The sequence below is a fragment of the Ascaphus truei genome, chromosome 5, assembly GCF_040206685.1.
Source record: "Ascaphus truei isolate aAscTru1 chromosome 5, aAscTru1.hap1, whole genome shotgun sequence".
Classification (NCBI taxonomy): domain Eukaryota; kingdom Metazoa; phylum Chordata; class Amphibia; order Anura; family Ascaphidae; genus Ascaphus; species Ascaphus truei.
This window is the reverse complement of record NC_134487.1, coordinates 197800324-197825092: the sequence shown is the minus strand read 5'-3', so window position 1 is coordinate 197825092 and position 24769 is coordinate 197800324. Positions and strand designations below refer to the sequence as shown.

General features: G+C 45.9%; 2 protein-coding genes across 2 annotated transcripts in view; both read left to right on the top strand.

Annotated features, from left to right (window-relative positions):
• LOC142495722 (zinc metalloproteinase-disintegrin-like cobrin) overlaps positions 1 to 24769 on the top strand; it is a 1243131-nt gene that overhangs the window by 64790 nt on the left and 1153572 nt on the right. The gene's annotated exons all lie outside the window — the stretch shown is intronic.
• The window catches only part of LOC142495724 (zinc metalloproteinase-disintegrin-like VLAIP-B), a 383444-nt gene that overhangs the window by 118590 nt on the left and 240085 nt on the right, over positions 1 to 24769 (top strand). Inside the window, exons 7-8 of the mRNA XM_075601590.1 lie at positions 5060 to 5131; positions 10532 to 10701. Of these exons, the coding sequence (XP_075457705.1) occupies positions 5060 to 5131; positions 10532 to 10701 (242 nt within the window). The remainder of the gene's footprint in view (positions 1 to 5059; positions 5132 to 10531; positions 10702 to 24769) is intronic.

The following is a 24769-nucleotide window of genomic DNA, read 5'->3' as shown; positions in this document are numbered from 1 at the left end:
ATGGGTGGAGCCCGAAGTGATCATGGGCCTCATGGGCTACACCACCCCACGAATTCCACGCGGTTTGCTCCAGTAGATCAAGGGTGCCATGTCCCCTGACTCACGCACCTTCCTAGAAGGGTTATTGCAGACCAGACCGCCACATCCACCTTCCGACCCCCCGCCGGCTGTATGTGTGGGCCCAAAATCCCGCCAACCCCCTCAGTCTCCTCCTGTTCCCAGCCTAAGCAGGCTGGGGACCATACCCTCGGTCTGCTTCTGTGGCAGGCCGAAGATATGGCTGTACTCTCTCGCGCTCCATATAGTGCACTACCTCGCCCTCGTCGCCCGCTCCGATACCATCTGGAGGGGGGTACTACCAACAAAGGAGGGCAAGAGGCCCCGGTGGAGAGCACTCTATACAGAGTTAGTACCCCGACCCACCGGGGACCTAAGATGGAGAATTCTCATGGTGCACTAAGCACAGGATAGTATCTTGCCCACTTCATGGATCCCCCATCCACATGCCCATTTTGTGGCACAAGGGAGTCTGTGTTCCATATTTATTTTAGTTGCGCCAGACTGCATCCCCTCCTGTCGTTCTTGAGGGTCCCCCTCCTGCAGTTCTTGTTTCATTTCTCCCCACACCTATACCAATATCCCGGAACACTAGGGCCAGGGACCTCCTCGTCAACCTGCTCCTGGCATTAGCCAAACTGGCTATTTATAAGTCCAGGAAGCAACGTTTGGCTGGGGAGGTATCCCTCACCTGCCAGGCCTTATTTCGGGTGCTGGTGGCCACTCGGCACTCGGCACTCGGCAGAAGCTGCATTCACTTCCCAGTGGGCCTTAGGCGGGGTGCTCTGCTCGATATCCTCCCATAGTTTTTCTTTAAAGCTTAACCTCCTTATTTAGTGCACTTTTGTGTTTATTTACAGGTTCACTTGAATACCTGTTTCTTTTAAAATGTTGTTTGTACAGTAGACTGCTTTCTCTGGTTGGTCACACAACTGTGGCCAATCTGATGTGTGATGTTGATTGGCTGGCTTCACCAGCCAATCAGTTTTTCGGCCTACAAAATATATCTGGTTCTAACTGCACAGTTAATACAACCAGCATTTGAAATCAACCACTCACATAGATCAGAACACGTAAGCTCGGATCATAATTGGATAATAATCATACTAGGATCATAATTTCATGACAATTACCAAAAACAATTTTTTTTGTGTAATTAACAGAAACACATCAATGAATTCAGATTCTAGTTGTAGATGATTATTTGGATGAATTCCTTATCTAATTGTCCACCACTATTGATATATATTTCATCCAGATAACATAAACAGATTACATGTTTCATGAACTTGGCTGAGATATTAGTTGTATATTGTGATAAACTATGGTTACAAATTTGTATAATATTAATAAAACTGTAAATATCAAACATTTACAGATATTACAAATTGATGGGTTTCCACTTTAGACAAACCGGTATATGACTCCTTATCAAATCTTCTGTAATAATTCAAAAACCAAGGACCCTCATTGTTAAATTGAATACATTACCTAGGGAACAAAAAACTTGAATACATCTATGTGTTACTAAAAAGCTTTCTATCTGGTTTTCTAGTTGATTGACATCCGATTAACCTCATAATTTAAAGGTATTATTGCTCCAAGAATGAAACAAAGCAATTAATGATCAATTATAACTATAATGTTTCTGATGACCTATTTCATACATTTATAATCACATCATATGGGAGCTCCATCCATTCGCTCAGTGCTGTCTATGAATAATTGAGGGTCAAATATATATATTACAAATTATATGGGCCTCATGTTTCTAATTGGCTAGATGAACTATGGAATCTCATTAGAATATGACATTGTATCAATTCATTGTTTCAAAAGTTCCCATACAATTGTTTCACAGCCTTTAACAACCACATATGTTAGTCCATGTTTTAGATATAATACAATTAAGGACTATATTAGAGAGTGTTCTTGACCTCATTGGTCATATTTACAATCTCTATGAAAAAGATTCAGTTATATCATTGGTTAATAGCCTCTAATACCACATATACAATAGTCCTTATTTTGGATATGATAGAATAGAATACAAGGGCTATATAAGAGATTATCCTAAACCTCGTTGGTATCACTCTCAATCTCTGAGGAAAGGATTTCAATGTGGAAAGGATTCCAACGCATTCTGGTCGCGGATTCCTTCGAAGCCACGCTGCAGGGCTGCAGCACCAGATTTCAAAGATTCCTCTCTAATTAAAAATGACAAACTCCAGCTCTGGATTTCGTGCTGCGGATCGGATTGGACCACTAAAGACCAGGAAATTACACATAGCGAATTCCGACTTGTTTGCCCATTTCTAGTGGTTATGTTGCAAAATCGGCAGAAATACCCTAGTGCAGAGGTTCCCAACTCCAGTCCTCAAGGACCACTAACCGTGCATGTTTTAAGGCTGTCCTCTCATTAGCACAGGTGACCCAATAATTTTGGTAAACAGGGAAACTGTCCTGCGCTCCAGTAAATAGTCCCAGCACCCGTAGGTGTCAGTGTGGTCACCTGGGAACGGAATGGACACTCCATTCCAGATGTAGATCTCTAAGTTAATCAGGGCTGGGTGGGAAATCTCTTACCTCTAGATGCTTCCGATCTGGGTCCTGCTCTCCTCTGTCGTGCAGCCTTCAGAGAAGTTGAATAGAAAGAAAGAAGATCCGGCGCCCCTGCAAGTGAAAAATATCCAGGCTACTTCCGGGTTGATTGAAAAAACTTTATTAGGACATCACACACACAAGTCTATTCAACCCAATCATTTTGACTGAACCACCTGTGCTTAAGCAGGGATATGCTTAAAACCTGCACTGCTAGTGGTCCTTGAAGACTGAAATTGGGAACCTGTGCTCTAGTTCACATACATGTAAGTTGTTTCCATCTCTAAAACTGTCACTGTCTCCTTGCTTTTTCAAATAATCTCGTTTTTTTTATTTACAAATTTTGCTAATACATTACCTCAGTGTCTGCATCAGATAGATGAGAATGGCAGCGCTGCAAGATACAATAGGGTATTCATTACATTGCAATAATACTGATCGAGCACCATCACACATACTTACCATTGACTTCAATAATAGTTTCTATGAGATTGTGCCCTGATCTGCACTATTGCAGTTTAATAAATAACCGGCCATGGGCGCCCGCAGAAATGTTTTCAGGGGGGGGCATAATGTTAACTAGACAGAGAGAGAGAGTGGTTGTGGGGGGGGTGGGTGACGGGGTGGGTGACTGACACTTTGACTGACTGACTCGTGTGTGACTGACACTTGGGTGACTGACTGACACTTGGGTGGGTGACTGACTGACTGTGGGTTGGTGTCTGTATTCATTCACAGACAGACAGACACAAACACACACCCTCCCTCTCTCAGACTCTCCCCCTCTCAGACTCTCCCCCTCTCAGACTCTCCCCCTCTCAGACTCTCCCCCTCTCAGACTCTCTCCCTCTCAGACTCTCCCTCTCAGACTCTCCCTCTCAGACTCTCCCTCTCAGACTCTCCCTCTCAGACTCTCCCTCTCCCACTCTCCCTCTCCCACTCTCCCTCTCCCTCTCAGACTCTCCCTCTCAGACTCTCCCTCTCACTCTCCCTCTCAGACTCTCCCTCTCAGACTCTCCCTCTCCCTCTCAGACTCTCCCTCTCAGACTCTCCCTCTCAGACTCTCCCTCTCAAACTCTCCCTCTCCCTCTCAGACTCTCCCTCTCCCTCTCAGACTGTCCCTCTCCCTCTCAGACTCTCCCTCTCCCTCTCAGACTCTCCCTCTCCCTCTCAGACTCTCCCTCTCCCTCTCAGACTCTCCCTCTCAGACTCTCACTCTCCCTCTCCCTCTCAGACTCTCACTCTCCCTCTCAGACTCTCACTCTCCCTCTCAGACTCTCCCTCTCAGACTCTCACTCTCCCTCTCAGACTCTCCCTCTCCCTCTCAGACTCTCCCTCTCCCTCTCAGACTCTCACTCTCCCTCTCAGACTCTCTCTCTCCCCCTCAGACTCTCTCTCTCCCCCTCAGACTCTCTCTCTCCCCCTCAGACTCTCTCTCTCCCCCTCAGACTCTCTCCCCCTCAGACTCTCTCCCCCTCAGACTCTCTCCCCCTCAGACTCTCTCAGACTCCCCCCCTAAGACTCCCTCTCCTTCAGAATCCCTCGCTCACTCAGACTCTCTCTCTCTCACTCAGACTCTATCTCTCACTCAGAATCAGACACACACACACCCCACACACCACACACCACACACCCCACTCTAATGCAGATAGTCCCAAGGTGTAGCCCCATCTCTTTCTTACCCCCTCTCTTCTTCATTCACTCTCTCCCCTCACCCCTCTCTTCCTCACTTCCTCTATTACACCCCCTGTCTCCTCACTCTCCCCCCTCCATCAATTATGCCCCTCTGACTCAAACCCACTCCCTGAATCCGTCCTCCTCACATTCATTCCCTCCCCCCCTGATCTCACACACACACAGACACACACTCAGACACAAACTCAGACACTCGCAACAAGGGGGAATCGAAGCAGGGGGGGGAATCGGAACGGGAAGGGGGGACCCGGAGCAGGGGGGGAATCGGAACGGGAAGGGGGGACCGGAGCGGGGGGGGGGGGGGGAATCAGAGCAGGAGGACAAGGGGGAAGCGAGAGTGGCATGGAGCAGTAGTCACTTGACTTGCTCCATGCAGGAAAGGGCAGGCCTCGCTATGCAAGGTCAGATAGACTCGCAGGGGTGAGCAAACTTTTATGCCGAGCCCCCCTTTTCATCCATTTAATTTCTCGGGCCCCCCCTGCCTGACGTAATCAAAATCACATGAACCCCCCCCCCCTTTATTAAACGATATACAATGTAAATACAAATATGTTTCAACAGCTCGCGCTTGCAAAATTATCCACGCTGCCGCCGAGAGTGGTGACATCACTAACTCTCCAAGCAGGCCCAGGATCCAGGGGGGGGGCAATTGCCCCCCCCCCCTGCGGACGCCCATGTAACCGGCAATGTCTTTTATTTCTTACAGTTCGTGAAATACAAAAGTAGCGATGAGACTGTGAAGAGGAGGATTTTTGAGATCATAAATTACGTAAATTTGGTGAGTTTACATTCGATGGAAGCATGTGATTTCATTAGATATTTTGTTATATACCTGGTACAAGCAAAATAAAGAACAGCACTTAGATTGTAAGATTTTAGGCCTGTAAATTTACATAGAAAAAAAAACGAATGGAGCACAGCCAGGGAGCCAGGTGGTTACAAAAAAGTTACCTTTATTCAGTGCACGGCTGAAGACATATTCACCCCTTGGGGGACAAAAACAAGCACCTCCTACACGTTTCGGACCGGTAGATCCTTTATCAAGGAGTCTGGGATATGGAGGGATGAGGTACCTTATATACATGTGTTGCTATTAGGGTAATTGGCCAAATCTGCGCAACGTCGCGCGAAATGCCCATTGCGCATGCGCATGACGTCACACGGGGTGCCGATACACCAGCCCTGGGGATTATTGGTACGGACCGCCCCCTGTTCCAGTCTGCGCATGCCCACATGAGGCATACTGTATACACAGGAGTTCCAGTCCTGGTCTCTGCTCACAATTCCGCCCATAGTGATGTCACTGCGGGTCTCGGATAGGCTAAGGTGCACCGCTACACCACCAATGAATATGATGAGTAGATGATGCGACCACCAATCGAAAACACCCCAGCAGGCATACACAAATGAGCGCAATGGTCCGCGAAGTGCTTAGTAAAGCTAAACTGCAAGATATAACGTACATTAGGAGTGAATTAATAATAAGAGCGAGTTCATGAACACTCCCAGTAATATCATAGTACCTCCTCGCTCCAAATCCCACAGATAAAAAGACATTCAGCATATAAAAAACGGCCTTCATATTAGGTCCACATCAATATAAGACATCATAATCAAAACATAACATACAATGTCTACCTTAAAAAACACATACAGAAAATTAAAAACAAAGTTAAACGATCTTAAGACCTTCTTATTGTAAGTCTTTCAGAATTACCTCCAAGGGGAGGAAGAATCAATGAATCAACTATCTAAGTCTATTACACAAAGTGTATTAACTGATATCCATAAATTTCAAAGCTAAATTATAATTCAGATAATTAGCAATAATTATTAACAGTAATTAATATCAATATTTTTTTTTTTTTTTTACTTTAGCTTTTAGCAACTTAAGTTATTCAGAGTGGCAGATGCCGCATGTATTTGACAGCATATATTTAACCTATTAGTTTCCAACATGTTTGGTATGCATTAGAGGACATCAATAAACTCTAAACCATACTGCAGATGCTCAGTAATATACCGAGTACAGACACAAGAGCAACAACAAGACTAATGGTAGAAGCCAAATCAGAAAACAGTTTCACAATACTCTGGCAGGGTTAGTATGCTAAGATTTTAAGAAATGGCCCAAATTCCATTCTACATTTAGACCGCAGGGAGTTCTGGTCTGGAGCATAAAGATCCAGTAAGCCTCCCTGCGGTCCAAAAGGTTGAGTAAATCCCCCCCTCTTTCTCTCAGAAAAACCTTTTCAATTCCTTGTACTTTTAACCCCTTAATACCACCTTTGGGGCAGTATGAAAAATGTTTAGAGACCGGGTGGGATACATCTCCTTTTTTAATTAGTCTGACATGTTCAAGTATCCTATTCTTGAGAGATCTAGTTGTCCTCCCCACATAATTAATTCCACACCCGCAGGTTAGGAGATAAATGACATATTGTGTGTCACAGTTTATAAAGGATTTAATAGGAAATTCCTGATTGGACATAAAGCCCCCAAAATGTCGGGATGGAACCATAAAGTGACAAATTTTACAACTTCCACATCTATACGAACCTTTCGTTACGAATTTTCTAATGGAGGGAGGTGAGGAAGCGACATAGCTAGGTGACACATAAGTGGCGATTGTTTTCGCTTTACAATAAACAAAACGGGGGCCTTTTTTGACACAGTCTTTTAAACTCCCATCCATTAATAGGATGTTCCAGTGTTTTCAGATTATGTTCTGGACTCCCTGGCTACATTTGTTATATTGCGTGATCATAAGGGGAACCTCCTCATTTGTTGTGTCATAATTCTTGTTCTTAGTAGAGGGAACTGCTTCCTTAGGTGGACCACCCTGCCTTTGCTGAAGGAGATCTTCCTTATTCGTTAATGCCACTTCCTGGCGGGTATTGGTTAAGTTCCTCATGTTATACCCTCTTTGCTGGAATCGGTGGCACAACTCCTCAGACTGACGGGAAAAACCCTCTTCAGTGGAGCAGTTCCTCCTCAGTCTGAGAAATTCGCCCTTGGGGATACCTTTGATGACAGCAGGTGGGTGACAGCTAATTTGCAGGTAAAAGAGATTAGGGTGCTCAAACCCCAGACAACTTCATCCAGTATATAACAATATAGCACTATCCATGGAGACACCAGTGGGAGTGGGGATAAACAATAGACCTGTGAGTTACTTAAAATACATTTGTAGCAGTACTCAACTATAGCAGTCTTAAGTCATGAAGCCCATTCACGTCATCTCCAGGAGTGATTGCTGGCGTGCCAGCCACAGGGGAGTCCAGAGGCAGCAAGAAGAAAAAACGAATGGCGCACAGCCAGGGAGCCAGGTGGTTACAAAAAAGTTACCTTTATTCAGTGCACGACTGAAGACATATTCACCCCTTGGGGGACAAAAACAAGCACCTCCTACACGTTTCGGACCGGTAGGTCCTTTATCAAGGAGTCTGGGATATGGAGGGATGAGGTACCTTATATACATGTGTTGCTATTAGGGTAATTGGACAAATCTGCGCAACGTCGCGCGAAATGCCCATTGCGCATGCGCATGACGTCACACGGGGCGCTGATACACCAGCCCTGGGGATTATTGGTATGGACCGCCCCCTGTTCCAGTCTGCGCATGCCCACATGAGGCATATACACAGGAGTATTTTTCCCGTCAGTCTGAGGAGTTGTGCCACCGATTCCAGCAAAGAGGGTATAACATGAGGAACTTAACCAATACCCGCCAGGAAGTGGCATTAACGAATAGGGAAGATCTCCTTCAGCAAAGGCAGGGTGGTCCACCTAAGGAAGCAGTTCCCTCTACTAAGAACAAGAATTATGACACAACAAATGAGGAGGTTCCCCTTATGATCACGCAATATAACAAATGTAGCCAGGGAGTCCAGAACATAATCTGAAAACACTGGAACATCCTATTAATGGATGGGAGTTTAAAAGACTGTGTCAAAAAAGGCCCCCGTTTTGTTTATTGTAAAGCGAAAACAATCGCCACTTATGTGTCACCTAGCTATGTCGCTTCCTCACCTCCCTCCATTAGAAAATTCGTAACGAAAGGTTCGTATACTGTAGATGTGGAAGTTGTAAAATTTGTCACTTTATGGTTCCAACCCGACATTTTGGGGGCTTTATGTCCAATCAGGAATTTCCTATTAAATCCTTTATAAACTGTGACACACAATATGTCATTTATCTCCTAACCTGCGGGTGTGGAATTAATTATGTGGGGAGGACAACTAGATCTCTCAAGAATAGGATACTTGAACATGTCAGACTAATTAAAAAAGGAGATGTATCCCACCCGGTCTCTAAACATTTTTCATACTGCCCCAAAGGTGGTATTAAGGGGTTAAAAGTACAAGGAATTGAAAAGGTTTTTCTGAGAGAAAGAGGGGGGGATTTACTCAACCTTTTGGACCGCAGGGAGGCTTACTGGATCTTTATGCTCCAGACCAGAACTCCCTGCGGTCTAAATGTAGAATGGAATTTGGGCCATTTCTTAAAATCTTAGCATACTAACCCTGCCAGAGTATTGTGAAACTGTTTTCTGATTTGGCTTCTACCATTAGTCTTGTTGTTGCTCTTGTGTCTGTACTCGGTATATTACTGAGCATCTACAGTATGGTTTAGAGTTTATTGATGTCCTCTAATGCATACCAAACATGTTGGAAACTAATAGGTTAAATATATGCTGTCAAATACATGCGGCATCTGCCACTCTGAATAACTTAAGTTGCTAAAAGCTAAAGTAAAAAAAAAAAAAAAATTATTGATATTAATTACTGTTAATAATTATTGCTAATTATCTGAATTATAATTTAGCTTTGAAATTTATGGATATCAGTTAATACACTTTGTGTAATAGACTTAGATAGTTGATTCATTGATTCTTCCTCCCCTTGGAGGTAATTCTGAAAGACTTACAATAAGAAGGTCTTAAGATCGTTTAACTTTGTTTTTAATTTTCTGTATGTGTTTTTTAAGGTAGACATTGTATGTTATGTTTTGATTATGATGTCTTATATTGATGTGGACCTAATATGAAGGCCGTTTTTTATATGCTGAATGTCTTTTTATCTGTGGGATTTGGAGCGAGGAGGTACTATGATATTACTGGGAGTGTTCATGAACTCGCTCTTATTATTAATTCACTCCTAATGTACATTATATCTTGCAGTTTAGCTTTACTAAGCACTTCGCGGACCATTGCGCTCATTTGTGTATGCCTGCTGGGGTGTTTTCGATTGGTGGTCGCATCATCTACTCATCATATTCATTGGTGGTGTAGCGGTGCACCTTAGCCTATCCGAGACCCGCAGTGACATCACTATGGGCGGAATTGTGAGCAGAGACCAGGACTGGAACTCCTGTGTATACAGTATGCCTCATGTGGGCATGCGCAGACTGGAACAGGGGGCGGTCCGTACCAATAATCCCCAGGGCTGGTGTATCGGCACCCCGTGTGACGCCATGCACATGCGCAATGGGCATTTCGCGCGACGTTGCGCAGATTTGTCCAATTACCCTAATAGCAACACATGTATATAAGATACCTCATCCCTCCATATCCCAGACTCCTTGATAAAGGACCTACCGGTCCGAAACGTGTAGGAGGTGCTTGTTTTTGTCCCCCAAGGGGTGAATATGTCTTCAGTCGTGCACTGAATAAAGGTAACTTTTTTGTAACCACCTGGCTCCCTGGCTGTGCGCCATTTGTTTTTTCTTCTTGCTGCCTCTGGACTCCCCTGTGGCTGGCACGCCAGCAATCACTCCTGGAGATGACGTGAATGGGCTTCATGACTTAAGACTGCTATAGTTGAGTACTGCTACAAATGTATTTTAAGTAACTCACAGGTCTATTGTTTATCCCCACTCCCACTGGTGTCTCCATGGATAGTGCTATATTGTTATATACTGGATGAAGTTGTCTGGGGTTTGAGCACCCTAATCTCTTTTACCTGCAAATTTACATATCTATGGTTTCTAAAACTAAATCTTCTGTAGTATTAGATATCCCAGATATTCCAATGTCTATGTCCATGCAAGGAATCCATAGAGACAAAACAGAGGGTGCGAGGGTAGGTCAGAGGGTGAGGGGGGTGGGTTCCTCATAATGAGGTGGTCTCCTCCCAGTCAGTTACTCATCATGATGGATAACTGCATCCTCACACAGGTTTATAAAGCCATAAACACCTACGTGGCTCTGAGTGGGATCGAAATCTGGAGCTGCAAGAATCAGTTTGAAGTGGTAACATCGCCCGGAGTGAATCTGGGACGATTCTCTGTCTGGAGAGAAAACAACCTCCTGCCCAGGAAACCAAATGACAATGCTCAGTTCCTCACGTAAGACCCTTTCTGCCCCTCCCCTGAGACCCCTACTAAGCCTTTTAAAGCTGATCCTTGCATTTTATACACTTTTCCACACACACATATATAATATAAATGTACAGGCATACCCCACATTAACGTACGCAATGGGACCGGAGCATGTATGTAAAGCGAAAATGTACTTAAAGTGAAGCACTGCCTTTTTCCCACTTATCGATGCATGTACTGTACTGCAATCGTCATATACGTGCATAACTGATGTAAATAAGGCATTTGTAACAGGCTCTATACAGTAGTTTCCCCGCTTGCGCACAGCTTTGGTACAGTTAGGGAGCCGGTATTGCTGTTCAGGACGTGCTTACATGCGCATGTGTGAGCTGCCGTTTGCCTATTGAGCGAGATGTACTTACTCGCGAGTGTACTTAAAGTGAGTGTACTTAAAACGGGGTATGCCTGTAAATTATATTATATCACTTGTGAGCACATTCACATGTCTTAGACAGGTCTGCACCCCTGCCTTTCAACCATTATCACCTAGCATACAGTGCTCCCACTACAGCAAGGGATTCTGGGAAATGACATGCAAATGAGCACACAATCACCTTTTGCCTGAAATATCAATTCACATGGAGCCCATTTAAGCGGATGCATCGCCGTTCACACAACTTTTAAACACAGCATGGGACTAACAAAGCAAGTACAAACCACTCACAGACATGTTTCAACCTTGATGGGTATCATCAGTGTGAGGTTGGTCTATACTTGCCTTGAAATATTTCTTGGCTGGGTATGTTTACCACATACATTTTAAGTTACAGTGGGTGAAAAAGGCGACAAAAAACTCCACCGTTAGCATACTGATGAGGCGGCTGTAATTCGAACACTTCACGCGGTAATTTTTGCGGGAAACCGTGATCACAACGGGGACAAAATTCGCTGTGTTTAAAGAAATGACCGCGGCGCATTAGATGCCCAAAGCAGGGACACCTGCTGTGTGAATGCTACCGGCGTCTGCCTTTGTGTAATAGACGCGCAGTATTAGAGAGTCTGAATCAGTCACTCTAACTGCGCACCTCTCACAGGTGATCGTGGGGGTTTTATTAAAATTCTAAAATTGCAGTTTTGTAGCAGGGGGTCTCCGGAGCGGAACCACATTGATTTCAGGTCCGGTAACCCCCTACTTCTCGAGTTACAGGCCCCGTTATGGGGTGCCATGTTGTTTGAATACAATCTTTTTGCTACATACTACTGAGTGCTGTTTCTTTGCTTTCCCTGCTGGGAAGGCAATCTGTTGCATATACTTGTCTTATGGAACATGCACCTGATGATTTGACTCTTTTTCTTGGAGTGCCGCTGTGCTCTATCTGTATATATACACACACACACATACATATATACTGTAAGATTGTCACGGTAGTGCTGCCCGCAGACCAGACTCGTCCCTAGACTGAGGTGGAATGTATAAAACCACGCACCCGAAACAGAGGAGCATGTCCGGAGTGTGGTAGATACGTTGCCAGGCCAGGAGACTTTAGTTAAGTAACAAACGGTACTTGCCGGATCCGGAGATTGAAGAATCGTGGTGATTGCCGTAGCCAGGGGTCGAGGATGCCAGAGGTTCGGGAGGTCAAGGTGCGAGCCGTGTTCGGGGGTGAAGAGAGACTGCGTAGTGAGGAGGAAGCCGGGATTCAGAGCCAGAGAGGGAGAGTCGAAAGCCAAGCCGGGTCAAAACCTAAACTACACAAGAGAACAAGTGAACAAGCAAAATCCAAACGAGTCTTGCAGAAGCTATGCAGAGCAATTATTTCCAGAGAGACCAGGGGTTGTAAATGTAGGTGAGCCAATCACAGAGGGAGGCAGAGCAGGGGTGTGCCGTGGAGCGCTTTGTAATAGGTGCAGGCTGTAATCATTGCCTGCGATCAGCTGTGGAGCGTGGAGGCAGGAACTGGACTGCAGATGCTGATGGGGGGCGTGGCCAGAAGCCCAGAGGGGTGAATAAATTACAGCCGGTGACGCGCGCTATGTAAGTTCCTCCTGCGCGTGTTCCCGGCAAGATGGCGGCTGCGTGAGCCAGCGCCGGCCGAGATAGCAGGACACCACAACAGGGCTACCTCTACGGGAACCGAGAGGTGGCAGCAACAACATCCGAGCCAGGTAAGGAGGTGTTGCGTGAGCCCTGCTTCCTGACAGTATCCCTTTTCCCCCTCGAGGATCGGATTCCGGACGATCCTTCCAAGGCTTCAATGGGTATTTCTTATGAAAACGGTTCAAGAGTGTAGGGGCGTGAATGTGACCTCGGGGAAGCCAAGTGTGTTCCTCAGGTCCGAAGCCCTTCCAATATATGAGAAACTGGACTCTCCCCTTGGAGAGACGTGAATCCACTATGGACTGTATCTCGTACTCCTCGTGTCCTTGAACTGTCAAAGGGTCGGTCTATGGGTATAGTCCGGAAAGAAAGTACTTTGCACAAAAGGCTTCAATAAAGAAGTGTGAAAAACGTTAGGTATCCTCATAGCTGGTGGGAGTTGGAGATGGAAGGTCACAGGGTTAATCTGTTCCAGTATGGAGAAGGGTCCCAGGAATTTAGATGCCACTTTTGAGGTAGGAGTTTTCAGTGTAATATTTTTTGCTGAGAGCCAGACCTTATCCCCTGGCTTGTATCTGGGAGAGGCTTGGCGACGTCTATCAGCCTGGAGTTTGAACTTTTCTGCAGCCTCCTGGAGAGACGACTGAACCTTAGTCCAGGAATCCTGAAGTAACGAGATCCGTTCGTCGTCAGCCGGCACTCCTGAGGGAATGTTGGAGATTGGGAGACGAGCAGGATGGAATCCGTAATTTGTAAAAAATGGGGATTCGCATAGAATTAATAGCAAATTCTGCCCAAGACAGCAATTCCGACCAGTTATCCTGGGTCTCGGACACAAAACAACGCAGGTATTGCTCTAAAGTCTGGTTGACACTCTCTCAGTTTGGCTATTCGTCTGAGGATGATATCCCAAGGAAAACGACAGTGAAATTCCGAGTCTTTTGGTGAAGGCTCGCCAGAACCTGGACACGAACTGGGAGCCCCTGTCCGATACTATGGAAGTGGGAATCCCATGAATCTGAAAAATCTCCTTGGAAAAGATATCCGCGAGGGCGGGTGAGGTGGGCAGACCTTTGAGAGGAATAAAGTGTACCTGCTTAGAAAAGTGATCTATCAGTACTAAAATTGTGTTCATCACCTTAGATCTGGGCAATTCAACGATAAAGTCCATGGAGATATGGGACCAGGGGCGTTCCGGAATAGATAAAGGCATCAGTAAGCCAGAGGGTTTCTGTCGAAGGGCTTTGCTTTGAGCACAGGTGGGACAGGGGCTGGTGAATTCCTGGATGGTTTTAGCTATGTTAGGCCACCAGAAAGTGTGTTGGATGAGATCAAGAGTTCTCCTGAAGCCGGGATGTCCTGCAGAGCGGGAGGAATGGCCCCATTCCAAGATCTTGGGGAGAAATTCACAGGCAGCATAAAGCCTCCCTTATTGTACCTCTAGACCACCCGGAATGTTTCTTTGAGCCTTAAGGATCTTGTCCAGTATGTTAAACGAGGCAGCAAAAATTATGAGTCCCTTGGGTAGAATGGTCTCGGAAACCTCTTCGGATCTCTCCTCCGGGGAGAACTGTCTGGATAAGGCGTCAGCCTTCACATTTTTGGTGCCTGGGATGTACAATAAAGTATACTTAAACCTGGAGAAGAAGAGTGCCCAGCGAGCTTGGAGTCCAGACGACGTGCAGTTTCGATATACAAAAGATTTTTGTGGTCAGTAAGGATAGAAATTTGCTCTCTAGACCCCTCCAGAAGGTGCCTCCACTCCTGAAGAGCCATCTTGATAGCCAGTAGTTCTCTATTGCCTACATCGTAGTTCTTCTCGGCTGAAGATTTTTTTTTGAGAAAAACCCGCAGGGGTGCTGTTTGTCTTGCGGGGAAGACCTTTGTGAGAGTACGGCACCTGCTCCGCAATCTGATGCATCAACCTCTGGGGTAAAGGGCAGGCTCGTGTCCGGATGTCGAAAAATAGGAGCAGAGATGAATGTCCATTTTAAAGTTTCGAAAGCTGAGACTGCCTCAGGAGACCAGGCTGAGGGGTCGACCCCTTTCTTAGTGAGAGCGGTGATAGGGGCAACCATAGTGGGAAAATTCTGAATAAACCTTCGATAATAATTCAAAAAGCGTAGAAAGTGTTGAATGGCTTTGAGGGAATTGGGTTGCGGCCAATCAAGTATGGCTTTAAGTTTCTCAGGATCCATGGGAAAGCCTTTATCTGAGATGATGGATCTTAAGAAGGACGTGGAGGTCTGATGAAAAATAAATTTTTCCATCTTGGCGTACAAGTGGTTGGAACGGAGACGGGAAGGGACGAGCCTGGTGTGTTGAACATGATCCTGAAGATTATTAGAAAAAATGAGGATATCGTCCAGATACACGATAACAAATGAGTTGACTACGCCTCGAAAAATTTTGTTTATGAAATCCTGAAAAACTGCCGGAGCGTTACAGAGCCCAAAAGGCATCAGTAGGTATTCGTAATGACCACTTCAAGTATTGAAGGCGGTCTTCCATTCATCGCCCTCCCAAATACGAATAAGGTTGTACGACCACGGAGGTCCAGTTTCATGAACAACTTGGCTCCCTGGGGTCTATCAAAAAGTTCGGAGATAAGGTGAAGGGGGGTACCGATTTTTGACCGTGATCCGGTTGAGGCCCCGGTAGTCGATGCATGGTCTAAGCGAATTGTCCTTCTTTTTAAGAAAGAAAAAAACATGTATTCGTCCTTGGCTTTGGTCTCAGGTAAAGAGAGGGGATATGACTTGGATCTAGGGAGTGCAGCGCCTGAAATCAAGTCAATCGGACAGTCGTAAGACCTGTGGGGGGGCAGTACCTCGGCTCTAGTCTTGCAGAAGACGTCCAGGAAGTCGGAGTAGGGCTTCGGTAGGTCAGTTTTCGGAGTAGACGGGACCGTAATCCCAGCGTGTTGCATGGGTGGAATGGTGCTAGACGTGAGTAACTCCTTCGATCTTGATTCCCATTGTATAGGAGTGCGCGACCTCCAGTCAATGCGAGGATTGTGCTGTTGGAGCCAGGGTAAGCCTAGGGTAACTTGGGTCCCGGGGGAATGAATAACATCCAAAGTGAGGGTCTCGGTGTGACCGTCGGTGGAACATAAGTTGAGGGGAATCGTCTCAAGGGAAATAAAGGCCGGGTTCAAGGGTCGACCGTCGATCCCTTCTAATCCGATGGGAACTCTTTTCCTGGTGAGTGGAATATTGTTACACTTTGTGAATTCCTGATCCACACAGTTCCCTCCTGCTCCGGAATCAACAAAGGCAGCCGCAGAGGCGCGGAATGTAGGACCCGAAAGAGTGACCGGAATCAAGAGCTTTTTGGGAGCTCGTCTTTGGAAAGGGGGCAAGGAGAAATAGCACCCAGGGAGAGCCCCTTCTTACGCACTGGATGGGGTCGTTTCTCGGACACAGGGGACAATTCCAAATAAGGTGTTCTGGGGATCCACAGTAGAAGCACAGTCCACGGTCCCTGAGAAGTTGCTGTATCGGCGGACGGATCGGTTGAGCCCCCAGTTGCATGGGTTCAGGGGGTTCCAGGGCTGGTAACTGGGACGACAGGGGTCTTGGAACCGGAAGAAACCTAGGACAGGGGGCGACAAAATGTAAAAAATTAGGACGTTGGCGTTCGGTGCGTCGCTCCTGGAGGCGTTGATACATCCGAATGGCTTGAGCAATCAATTCCTCAACACTCCTTTGCTTGGGGTGAGCAGCAAGCTCATCCTTCACTGAATCCGATAAACCCTGCCAGAAAACGGTGGTGAGTGCCTCCTGGTTCCAATAGGTCTCAGCTGCTAGGGTCCGGAATTCCAGAGCATATCTGGCGATGGAACGGTGCCCCTGTGACAAAAGAAGAAGAGAAGAGGAGGCCGTATCCCGACGTTCGGGGGTGTCGAACACCTGCTGAAACTCCTTTCAAAAGCGAGAGTAGTCTTGGGTTACTTCCGGGCGTAATTCCCAAATCGGGGAAGCCCATGCCAAAGCGCCACCAGTGAAGAGGGAATAAACATATGCCACCTTCTTACGTCCCGTGGTGAACTGAAGAGGCGCCATCTCAAACTAGACCTCACACTGGTTTAGGAAGCCGCGGCAGGCCTGCAGATCACCAGCGTAGGACTTCGGCGCGGATATTTTTGTCTCCGGTGCGGCAGCACCTGTAGGTCCAGGCAGATACGGAGGGGAAGCACTAGGTGGTGACCCGCTGGAGAGAAAGGTTGGTTAGCCATTGAGCTAAGTCAGTGATTTGGGTGGAAATGGTTTGATTCTGCAGAATCAGGGCCGAGAGAATTTGGTCTAAGGTGGGTTCATCTGTGTCGATCTGGTCTGCGTCAGTTGGGCTCTGCATAATGTCACGGTAATGCTGCCCGCAGACCAGACCCATCCATAGACTGAGATGGAATGCATAATACCACGTACCCGCAGCAGAGGAGCGTGTCCGGAGTGTGGTAGATACGTTGCCAGGCCAGGAGACTTTAGTTAGGTAACAAAAGGTACTTGCCGGATCCGGAGATGGAAGAATCGTGGTGATTGCCGTAGCCAGGGGTCGAGGATGCCAGAGGTTCGGGAGGTCGAGGTGCGAGCCGTGATCGGGGGCGAAGAGAGACTGCATAGTGAGGAGGAAGCCGGGATCCAGAGCCAGAGAGGAAGAGTCGAAAGCCAAACCAGGTCAAAACCTGAAGTTCACAAGAGAACAAGAGAACAAGCAAACAAGCAAAATCCAAACGAGTCTAGCAGAAGCTATGCAGAGCAATGATTCCCAGAGAGACCAGGGCTTATAAATGTAGGTGAGCCAATCGCAGATGGAGGCAGAGCAGGGGTGTGCCATGGAGCGCTTTGTAATAGGTGCAGGCTGTAATCATTGCCTGTGATCAGCTGTGGAGCGTAGAGGCTGGAGCGGGACTGCAGATGCTGATGTGGGGTGTGGCCAGAAGCCCAGAGGGGTGAATAACTGACAGCCGGGGACTCGCGCTGTGTAAGTTCCTCCTGCGCACGTCCCGGCAAGATGGCGGCTGCGTGAGCGAGCGCCGGCCGGGATAGCAGGACACCACGACAGGTATACCTCTGCGGGGACCGAGGGGCGGCAGCAACAACCTCCGAGCCAGGTAAGGAGGTGTTGCGTGAGCCCTGCTTCCTGACAAAGATATACATCAACAATCCAGAAGATAATACACAGCACTCTTGATATCTTGATGATATCAAGTGTGCTTTGTCTTGTCTCCTGGTCCTAGCTGAGTGATGTATATCTTGCTGTTCTCTGCATTAAATAGAAATAGTCGTTTAGTCCAGTTGCTATTGTGCAGAGTAAATGAGTACTTCATTATAACAGTATATGAAACCTTTTTTATGTGGATTAACCAACACACACAGCCCCTGTAAACTCAGAACCTAGATTTTCAATTGCAGTTCTTCCTAAACACCTGTGAATGACCAGCAGATAAGTATTTAATTATACAATTTGTCAAGTTGGATGTAGCACTAAGGCTTTTTGGGCCTTATTCAGAGAGGGTTGATAAAAAAAATCGCCAGTGAATTTAAAATTACTGTTTTTTGGGCGTTGCTATCACGGTATTCAGAAAGGCTCGATTACCAGTGATAGCAAAATTCCCAAAACGGGCGAGTTGCTGCCAGCGAGAGCCTCGAGCCTCTGAAAAGGCCTAAACCGGCGATTCATTTCTGCTGCAGAGAGAGCTGCTCTGAGAGAGCCGCCTCTCACAGCTGAAATGTCGCCCGAAAATTATTTATTTAAATATACATTTATTTAATAGTGTAGAGGTGCAGGGGGTCTCCAGAGCTGAACCACATTGGTTTTATGTCCGGGGACCCCCTGCTTCCCAAGATACAGGCCTCTTTATGGGGTGCCGGTATCTCCTATGCAAGGAAATGTCCCGGGAACGTGACGCGGGACATTTCAATGCAGAGGGATACCGGCACCCCATAAAGGTGCCTGTATCTCGGGAAGGAGGGGGTCCCCGGACATAAAACCAACGTGGTTCAGCTCCGGAGACCCCCTGAACCTCTACACAATTAAAGAAATGTATATTAATAAATATTTAAAAAAACATCAATACACGCCCCACCCTCCGCCCAAACCCATACAGTACAGTAATGGGCAAAATAACTATTATCCAGATATGGATAATATGTTATTTGCCCATTATTAAACACTGCATTAGCATACAAAAATAAAGTAAATAAATAAAGTTATACTTACCACAACAGCAGGTCCCTCTGTCCTCCCTTGCCAGAAAGCATATATACAAAATAAATACATTCTAATGGCCCCTAACCCCTTAATCACCTTAGCGGTTACTAACCGCTATAGTCATTAAGGGGTTAACCCACCCTGACCCGATACCAACCCGGGAGGCCTAAGCACCCACCACTGACTGACTATACCCACCCTATACCCATTGAGTAATATAGTGGTATATCATACCCATATAATAATAATATGGGCATGATAAGCCTCTATAGCACTCAATGGGCAGCCTTATGACAATAAATTAATACACAAGAAACACAATAATAAAACGTAACTAAACTCCAAAAAAACACACTTCACTAAATAAAAACAACAGCCAGCTAATCCAATCAATAGAAGCAATTACAACATCAACAATGAATTAATTCAACCATTACCCAATCAAACCAATTAATTCCTAAACCAACTCAAAATGAATAGTAACACTAACCAATCCAAACAATGAATTACTCCAACATTAATGAATGTAACCATTAAGACTCAAAAAAATAAATTAAAACAATCTCTAAAGTAACCATAAAACGCATTAGCTAACATAATATAACATTAAGTACAAGCGAACACCAATCGCAAACCTTTTATTACATTAAGCATGAACAAGCAAACAATCACATCCACATAATAAACTGCAATGAAAAAAAGCAATAACAAGCGAGAAATGCCCCCCAAATATTGTCATAATAATGTATTAATCTGTACCCTAAAGAGGTACCGATTAATATATTATCAGTCAATGTGCCTCCCCCCAAAAAATCAAAAAACACATCCAAAGATTAAACCGGTAAAAAGAGACATTTACAAACATTGAATATATTACTTACCATTAGAAGCGGTGGCCCTCCGACTCCCGGGGAAACAGGAAGCTCACGTACCTTGAAGGCCTCCAACAGCATCCGATGCCATCCGCCATGAAGATCCGGCTCAGGAACCCCAATCTTCTTTTTTCTTTCTTTAATCACCTTCTTCTATCTTCATCTGTAACCATTTCTTGTTCTTCTTTATCTTCTTTCTTCATCTGTCAATCCAAAATACCCCATGTTAAATCCCAGCCGATGCTGTCTCGGCTTGTGACGTCACATTTACCCTCAAAATGGTTAACAGCCACCTGATTGGCTGTTAAAACCATGTTCCGACTTTAATTTATTTTTTTGCCGTGACGTCACTTAAAGGGAATTATGCCAGCCAATCAGAATGGCTGTGCTTCATTTGCCTTTAAGATGACGCCACGAAGCCGGCATCAGATGGTATTTCAGCTAATCAGATCGTGGGAACAAATTCCACACTCTGATTGGCTGAACTGCCTTGTGATACAGCGGCCATCTTGGATTTAGTGGCCAGCCAATCAGAATGGCTGTGCTTTATTTCCCTTTAACATGACGTCACTAAATCCAAGATGGCCGCTGTATCACAAGGCAGTTCAGCCAATCAGAGTGTGGAATTTGTTCCCACGATCTGATTGGCTGAAATACCATCTGACGCCGGCTTCGTGACGTCATCTTAAAGGCAAATGAAGCACAGCCATTCTGATTGGCTGGCATCATTCCCTTTAAGTGACGTCACGGCAAAAAAATAAATTTAAGTCGGAACATGGTTTTAACAGCTAATCAGGTGGCTGTTAACCATTTTGAGGGTAAATGTGACGTCACAAGCCATATTTAAGGCCGTGACGCCTCATTTGAGCCCAAGAAGCCGACGAGACAGCATCGGCTGGGATTTAACATGGGGTATTTTGGATTGACAGATGAAGAAAGAAGATAAAGAAGAACAAGAAATGGTTACAGATGAAGATAGAAGAAGGTGATTAAAGAAAGAAAAAAGAAGATTGGGGTACCTGAGCCGGATCTTCATGGCGGATGGCATCGGATGCTGTTGGAGGCCTTCAAGGTACGTGAGCTTCCTGTTTCCCCGGAAGTCGGAGGGCCACCGCTTCTAATGGTAAGTAATATATTCAATGTTTGTAAATGTCTCTTTTTACAGGTTTAATCTTTGGATGTGTTTTTTGATTTTTTTGGGGGAGGCACATTGACTGATAATATATTAATCTGTACCTCTGTAGGGTACAGATTAATACATAATTATGACAATATTTGGGGGGCATTTCTCGCTTGGTATTGGTGTTGCTTTTTTGCATTTCATGTATTATGTGGATGTCATTGTTTGTTTTTTCATGCTTAATGTAATTAAAGGTTTGCGATTGGTGTTCGTTTGTATTTAATGTTATATTATGTTAGCTATTGTGTTTTATGGTTAGTTCAGATATTGTTAGAATTTCTTTCTATCTATTTATCTGTTTAAATTCATTAATGTTGTAGTAATTCATTGTTTAGATTGGTTAGTGTTACTATTCATTTTGAGTTGGTTTCGGAATTAATTGTTTAGATTAGTTAATGGTTTAATTAATTCATTGTTGATGTTGCTATTGATTGTATTGATTGGATTAGCTGGCTACTGTTTGTATTTAGTGACGTGTGATTTTTTGGAGTTTAGTTACGTTTTATTACTGTGTGTCTTGTGTATTACTGTATTGTGATTAGGGTGCCCATTGAGTGGTATAGAGGCTTATCATGCCCATATTATTATTATTTGGGTATGATGTACCACTATACTACTAAATGGGTATAGGGTGGGTATAGTCAGTCAGTGGTGGGTGTTTAGGCCTCACGGGTGGGTGAAGGGGGTATTAGCCCTAAGGATGGGTGTTTAGACCTTGCGGGTGGGTAGCGGTTAGAATGGTATGATGAAGATGTTCCTGACAAGATTGATGGGGAAATCAACTTATTTAACAGAGAGAGGATGTAACCCCTGTGTAAGTGCAAGTAGCTGACACATGCACTACACGCTGGCTGCAATTGGAAATTACAACTACCAGCTTTCTGTGCTGCAGCAGGGAGCCACTTACGGGAGGACGTGACTTGGGAAAGAGAGGGCCTCAACCAATCAGAGGAGAGGCTGGAGATGCAGGACTAAGGAAGAAGATCTATAAAAGAGTCTCTTTCAGGAAACACGCAGGATCAAAGCTGCAAGGGGACAACTGCATGGGGGGGGGGGAGCAGGTAGTGGTGCAGAGCTGGAACAGCAGCTCTGCACAAGTCTGAGAGATCTCAGGGTTGACTACAGTTGACCCGGGGGCCCATCTACTTCCCGTGGGAGAGAGTGGGCACTGACTGGTGGAAAAACTGATAAACAGGTAAGGAGGTACAGCAGATCACCTGAGTGGTAGCAGTCCAGAGGACCGAGCACCATCAGAGGGGACCCTCTACAGCAGGGTTGCGCAAAGTGGGGGGGCACCACCCAGGGAGGTATGAGGGGGGGGATATATATATTGTGATGTACTGAAGCAGAAGGTGTTTGAGGGGAGGTACATGGGACCCAGCACCTTCCAGGGTGTGTTCCCTTCCCTCACACCTGAGCCTTAATTAATCAGGTACCATGTAAAAGGCAACACAAACAGTTTCCTGTGCTGTCGCTGTGCTGATCTGAAGGCACATACACAGACAGCCCTGTGAGTGACTGCAAGTGGAAGGCTGCAAGTACAGAGTGTAAAGTGGGGAAACAGTTTAGTTCTCTCACTGTTAGTTAGGGACTAAGCTATATTAGTCAGAACTCCTGAAAGGAGTTAGGTCTTTTGTTTCTGTTTGTGTTATGATTTAATCCTGTTCCTGATTTGTACAGTACCTTGTAAATAAATCCTCCTGTGCACAAACCCTAAGTTTTCCTGCCTTTGATCTGGACATAAGATCCTACGCTGGGACTGTGTGAGGAATCCGCTCCTGGGTTTTGACTGGAACTCATCCTTGCTGCAGAGCTGTGGAGTTTCAGACAACCCCTCCCTGCTGCTGCAATCAAGAATCACCTGTTCTGGACTCACTCTGCAGTTTCTTTCATGCTGCTTGCTATGCAGCTCTGTTCCTATTGGCTGCCCATGCTATTTAGGGTTAGCCCTTCCCCCCAGGACGGGGCTAAGCATAATCCAAGTCTGTTTGGATGTAATTGTGCTTGCTACAATTACGCCTGTCTGGCCATTCTGTTCTGTGCTGAAGCACTGGATTCCCAGTGCTAAGAGTCTAGTTCCTGTGACCTGCTGCATATTCCCCTTGCAGGCCTTCGTGCTGTCCTACCCCTGTCCTCCTTACGGGTGCCCTTTTCCTTCGCTGAAGCGGCTCCACTCCAAGTTCCTGGTTTCTTCGCTGAAGCTGCTATGCTGAACCGCCACGCATCTGCCTTCCCGTTGCTGACCCTCGCTTGTATCCTCGACCACTGCTCCTGTGCCACCTGCCTTGACTCCAGCATGGATAACGTTAACGCTGCTCTCTCCAACTCTGATCTGGCTATGTCTGACCACGGAATCCGCACTCCGGACCTGACTCCGTGGCCTAAGGTCAGTGCATATATATATCCCCACCCCAGCCCTGCGGTCAGGTCCCGGTTTGTTCAAGCACGATCGTTACAGACTGAGACATCACAATTGGTGGATTTTAATGTAGACAGTCCACAAGGCAGTGAAAGTGAAAAATTGAGGAATTTCTGACCACGCTTCAGCACAGACAAACAGAAAGTTCTGGTATCCTAATGCAAGGTTTGCAGCAATTGGCAAAGACCCAAGAAGATACTACTACAACAATCTTCAAAAATACAAACAGAGAATGCTGCTATCTTAATGTAAGGTTTACAACAAATGACAAAGTCCCAAAATGAAAGCACTGCGTTGTTAGTAGAGCAGATGGCGCGGTCTCTACATCAGACTCTAAACAAGAGGCTCAACTTTGCCTACACCTGGAGCTCCAAGTTTTGGGAGAGAGTATTACCGCGGCCCCACAGGTCGCTCACCAGATAAAATCTCACCTCATCCAGAAAATGACAATGGACAATGACATTCAGGCATATCTATCAATTTTTGAGCGTATAGCAGTCCGCATAAAATGGCCACTGGAGCAGTGGGCTGAAATAATTGCTCCCTTCCTGGTGGGTGAATCACAAAAAGCCTATTATGACTTGAAGCCAGAGCAAGCGAAAAACTATGAAACCCTGAAGGCTGAGATTATGGCACGGCTAGGTATCACTGTCACGGTTCAGGCCCAGCAGTTCCACTCCTGGCATTACGATGCAGAAAAGGCTCCACGCTCACAACTCTACGACCTCATCCACTCTGCACGGAAATGGCTCCAGCCTGACGAATGTTCAGCCGTCATCGAAAGGAGATGTCCCGGAGTCTATGTCTCTATGAGTTTAACGGTCCCTGAACCCTGCACGTCAGGAGGTCCGGTAAGACTGTTCCTCGGCCTTACAGGCCACAAGGACTCATAGACTCACATAAAGGAGTTGAAAGCCCCACGCCCCATAGAAGGGACTCTAGTCCCATTCTTTCCAATAGACTGGAGAAGAAACCGTGACCCAGTTTTGGGAAGTACACTGAATACTACAAATGCCATGAACTTGGACATGTGGCGGCAGTTTGCCCTATGAACTCTGAATGCAATTGGACTTTTCTGTTGGGTATTTTGGGGGCGGGGTTCCTGCTGTCAAGACTGTTATAGAGAAGGGTCATTTAGAGATAAATCCGATGTGTGAAGTCAAAGTAGATGGGGTACCTGTAAGAGCAATGCTTGATACTGGCAGTACAGTTACGTTGGCCTCTGCACATCTTGTTAAGTGCGAGTTTCTGCCAGGAATCTCATTACAGGTAACCTGTATCCATGGGGATAATCGCACTTACGTGTCTGCACG